The 5,188-nt window shown below is 37.7% G+C and overlaps 1 protein-coding gene across 1 annotated transcript; it reads left to right on the top strand.

Moving 5' to 3' along the window:
- The first annotated feature begins 1,036 nt into the window (after window positions 1-1,036).
- On the top strand, window positions 1,037-4,779 carry LOC108697110 (avidin). Its single transcript, XM_018226812.2, has 4 exons — window positions 1,037-1,261; window positions 1,373-1,574; window positions 2,874-2,994; window positions 4,530-4,779. Exons 1-4 carry the CDS (start codon window positions 1,196-1,198, stop codon window positions 4,561-4,563), a joined length of 423 nt encoding a protein of 140 aa, XP_018082301.1. The 5' UTR covers window positions 1,037-1,195; the 3' UTR covers window positions 4,564-4,779.
- The last annotated feature ends 409 nt before the right edge of the window (window positions 4,780-5,188 follow it).

A 5,188-nucleotide genomic window follows, 5' to 3' on the forward strand; every position in this document is an offset into this window, starting at 1 on the left:
ATACCTAGAAAAGAAGCAATCACTGTGGTTCAGGCTAAAGCAAATCACATGTGCACATAAAAAGGGATTGGAAATAGAAAATTGGACTTGATACCAGCACTTTATATGCAGCTGCCAACTGATGAGACCGGCCCTTGAATATTGTGCTCAGTTTATAGGTCTTTTTAGAAGGTTTTGAAAAGGTCGAACACAGTGGCAAAACTAAATCTTACTGGGTCCCACAATTAATATTATGGCCCCCAACATATCCAGAGATTGTCCTGTTTTACCAATATATGTTAAAATTGCTCATTATTTAGGGCCTCATGGAGCCCCCTATACCTCCTGAGCCCCTCCTGCAGCTGCAGGGTCTGCTTCCTCTGTAGTTATACATCTGGTTGGTTGAATCCAATTCCTAAAGTCGTACAAAACAAATAAGAAAGTTTTTTTTGAGTCATACCAGTAGAATCAGCTAAGGTGGTAAGTAAAAGTAGTATGGGGGAGTAACCCATGGAAACCAATAAGAGGGTTGTTTTTATTGTTTTAGCTACAGCTGAATTAAAAAAGCTAATCACTGATTGGTTTCTATGGGTCACTGCCCAGGTGCAAATTTGCCCAGTGTTTATAAATGAGCCCGAGGTGCAGTAACCCATGAAAACCAATCAGTAGGTAGCATTTACTAGTACCTTGTTTAAAAGCAAATGCCATTGGTTGCTATGGGTTACTGCTCCTTGGCAAACTTAGTGCCTTTTATTATATGAAATATAGACTCCCAGCTCTTCACTGCAAGATAAACTGCCATTTGGCTTTATGCCATTAGTTATTCTTTTCTACAGCATTTGATTCTATTGTTTCAAAATGGTCCAATATCTGAGAAATCAAAGAATGGTTGATGATTACATTTCCATAGTAAAACCCAACAAGGGCAGATCAATACCTCGTGATGGTTTTCAGGTTTTTTTTTTCCATTGTGAAAGATAATTCCTGGCAAAATCCGATTCAGGTTGCAATGGTAATTCCTAGATTAACAAGACTGGTTGTTATGAAATTAATTCTATATGCAAATGATTTAGGATCAGTTTGGCTCCAGAAATCGGTGGGGAAGTTCCCTATGAGAAGGAGTGACCTGTCCTTATAAGACAAACAGTATAAAGAGTGAAACCTGGAGACTGAAGTACAGTTATTGAATTGGCCTCCTCTTGCAAGAGATCTCAACATGAAATCTTATGGAGTTCTAGCGTTGCTTCTACTCTGCTTCTGTGTTTGCTCTGCGACTCAGCAGGTAAGAACCACCACAACAATATCCATTATAACAATGCTTTTATTTGATCAACTCCAAATCAAAACTACTGTTTCATGACATAATATTAACACTCATGTTGTCTTCATGCAGTGCAATATACAAGGGCAATGGAGAAACAATTTAGGATCCAATATGACAATACAGAGTGTGAGTGACAATGGAGCATTCGCTGGCGTCTACCTCACCGCCGTATCTTCAGTGAATACAGAAATTGTGGAATCACCTCTCACTGGCTTCTGGAAAAAATCTAAGCAGCCCATAATCGGCTTTGCAGTAAAATGGGCATTTTCAGGTAACAGATATTCCTTGGCTGGCAGGTTACATGTTTCTACTCAACCGCTTCGATGTTGCTCCCAGTGGCCTCAAAGCAGGTGTTTATTTTTTAATTCGTGGCTTGGAGGCAAGTTTTGGTTGTATAAAAAAACAGGTCAAACAGAGTCTCCTGTAGGCTGCCAGACCTCCTAGGGGCTACTAAATAACATCTCATATTTGGCATCCCCAGGAACTTTTTGCATGTTTGTGTTGCACCCCAGTTACATATGAGGAAAAAGGGAACGTATTAGAGCTTTTATCAAACGCAAGCTTTTACATGCACATTATATGTGCCAGTTGAATATGTTGGATTTTGGTGTAAAGGGGTGGTTCACCTTTGAGTTAACTTTTAGGGGCAGATTTACTAAGGGTCGAATATCGAGGATTAATTAACCCTCGATATTCGACCAGGAACTAAAATCGTTCGACTTCGAATATCAAAGTCGAACGATTTAGCGCTAATACTTCGATCGAATGATCGAACGATCGAACGATTATTCGTTCGATCGAACGATTAAATCCTTCGATCGAACGATTAAATCCCTCGAATCGAATGATTCGAAGGATTTTAATCGTTCGATCGAACAAATATCCTTCGATCCAAAAAACATAGGCAAGCCTATGGGGACCTTCCCCATAGGCTAACATTGAGTTCGGTAGCTTTTAGCTGCCGAACTAGGGGGTCGAAGTTTTTCTTAAAGAGACAGTACTTCGACTATCGAACGATCGAATAGACGAACGATTTTTAGTTCGAATCGTTCGATTCGAAGTCGTAGTCGAAGGTCGAAGTAGCCCATTCGATGGTCGAAGTAGCCAAAAAAACACTTCGAAATTCGAAGTTTTTTTTATTCGAATCCTTCACTCGAGCTTTGTAAATGTGCCCCTAAGTATGTTATAGAATGGCTAATTCCAGGCAACTTCTTAATTGACCATCATTTTTTCTTTTTTTTATAGTTTTTTTTTGACCCCATCTAAAAAACAAATGCTCTGTAAGGTGACAAATTGTTACTGCTACCTTTTATTTCTCATCTCTCGCCTATTCATTGTCCTGTCATTTATTCAAATCAATGCATGGTTGCTAGGGTAATTTGGACCCTAGTAACCAGGTTGTCGAAGTTGCAAACTACAGAGCTGCTGAATAAAAATCTAAATAACTCAAAAATCACAAATAACAAAAAATGAAAACCAATTGCAAATTGTCTCAGAATATCATCTACATCATACTAAAAGTTAATTTAAAGGTAAACAACCCCTTTAAGTGTAAATGTTCTTCTGGCAGATTCACTGACAGTGTGGGCCGGGCAGTGCTTCCTGAATGAAAATAATGAAGAGGTTCTACACACAACATGGCTGCTAAGATCTAAGCAGGAGGCTCAGCAGGACAACTGGAAAGCAACAAGGTACCTGTGATTTAATGGTGACAAAATAACAGTTCATTCATATAAAACAGCAAATAAAATAGGTGATTTAAGGCAATTATGCACCAGTCGGATATCATCAGGCGTCTAGTGGCTGGTTTCCAGTCTGTAAAAGGATCTTCTGTAGGGATATGAAGTAAGTTTGATAAATCCTCTCAACTGAGGGCAACACTAAAAGAGCTAGAGATAACGATCATATTAACTGATAAAGGGAAGAGTGTTCCCCATCATTTTTTAAGAAAAATGATAGAGATGAAATCCCTAATAACCTTTTATGTAGACCAACAAAATGACAAAAACATGTTACAAATTGTCCATCATACTTGAGGCACTCCAAGTTCTATCAAGTGGATTAAAATTTGAATTGGCGACTTAAGGGGGTCGCTTGAACCATTTGAAGATGTTAATAGCCTTCATGATGTCTGAGTTTTTTCAGTGGGTTTCACTCGAAAATGGAGCAATTTGAGTGATATGAGTTTTTTCCCACGGAAAATTGTTGACAAACAAAAAAGCTCTAAAATTCGACCTTTGTTAAATAACCCCCTAGATGTCAGCTCTCTTTTTACGCCCATTAGACATGAGCAAGGGCTAACTGCAGTCAAACATTATTTAAAACAGGATAAAGATATCTCAGCACTTATTAAAAGAATTGATTTTAGACTCCCATCTATTTTATTCTTCATCACAGTTTTATTTTGTTATGAAGATCATTTTATCTTCAGGGACTAGTTTTGCCCCAAGTTATGATCATCTGTTTATGAATATTAGACAGAAGGTGGAATATATTGACAATATTATTTGAATATGGGAAGGCGATAGGACAAGCTTTGATTACTTCTGTGAGAGGGACCGACGTTTATTATATTAGTTTAAGATTTCCCGGTTTTAGTCAGACTATATTACATTTCCTAGATCTGGAATTGTATATTGTGGATAATACTTTTTTTTTTAATGGTTTATAAGTCCTATATGTGGAGTAGCCAGTATTTTCATTTCCACCTTCCCAGTGGTGAAATGTCTATCATTCCATTGGTTACAGCTGTCCCACTGTTGCAGTACTTCCCCCTGCAGTGCCCTATGTTATATATTTATAACTGAAATAAAGAGCAGTTCCTGCACACAAGACTACAGGCCTGTAGATGTGGTGCATGGCCTTGTAGGGCATCACTATGAATCAAAACGCAATGATATAGGAGCTGCACACATTAAATCAAGTCCTTAACCAAATGATTAGTTGCCACAGAGTATATCAACATTTTGGGAACATCTATAGACCAGTGGGTTCATCATCCTGCTCAGAAAATTCAACCTGGTACTTGACCAGTTGAAGAATGTGCTTGGGCAGTAGGGCACCACTTTAGGAGGATGGTTACCATCAGGAAATAATATACAAGCAGTTATTCATATTAAATGTAGTCTTTTCCTGTCTTATTTTATATTTTAAAGGTGTGTAGAATATTTTAAATGCAAACACATATGTAAGAACGGAAAAGCAAATCTTGTCTTATTCTTTTTAGAATCGGTGTTGATACATTCACTCGACTGAAGTAAAAAGGGAGAGAAACTCCATCAGCCTTCATTAGGCTTGAGTCGCTGCAACAAGTCATCACGAATTAAGTTTTACTGTTGCATAAAATCTGTACTTGATTAAATGGAAACTTTATTTTTACAGGGTAGTCAATCCAGATGTTTTGCTTAAGTTGATGAGCTGAACGTGTGATGATCCCCTTCTTGTGTAAATACTGTGAGATACTCTCCTTTGAATAAATGAGCAAAACAAAAATGTTTTTCTTTATTTAATCTACTGTGCTTTATGCTGCAGTAAAATGTTATGCTGAGTGTTGTAATTTTTGACAGACCTGCTCTAAAAAAATTAGATGTAATGGTGGGTAATGTTAATGTCCTCTTCTGGCATAGTCTACATAGATCACAAGTTGCATTTCTCATGTTAAAGGGGAGCCCTGGCATGTACACTTAAATAAGGCCCCGAAAATGTAGTAAATAGGAGCTAAACACAGTACAATCAATAATAAGCTGCATCATGTTACTTATAGGAGCTCTTGGATTTCACTAATAAAGCTTAACTACAACCTTTACTGAATATACTCTTACAGGGAAAGATTAGTACCCTATGTCTCTGTATACAGTGCTTCGCAATATGTTGCGTATGTTGTAT

Source organism: Xenopus laevis, chromosome 1L (genome assembly GCF_017654675.1).
Source record: "Xenopus laevis strain J_2021 chromosome 1L, Xenopus_laevis_v10.1, whole genome shotgun sequence".
NCBI classification, from domain to species: domain Eukaryota; kingdom Metazoa; phylum Chordata; class Amphibia; order Anura; family Pipidae; genus Xenopus; species Xenopus laevis.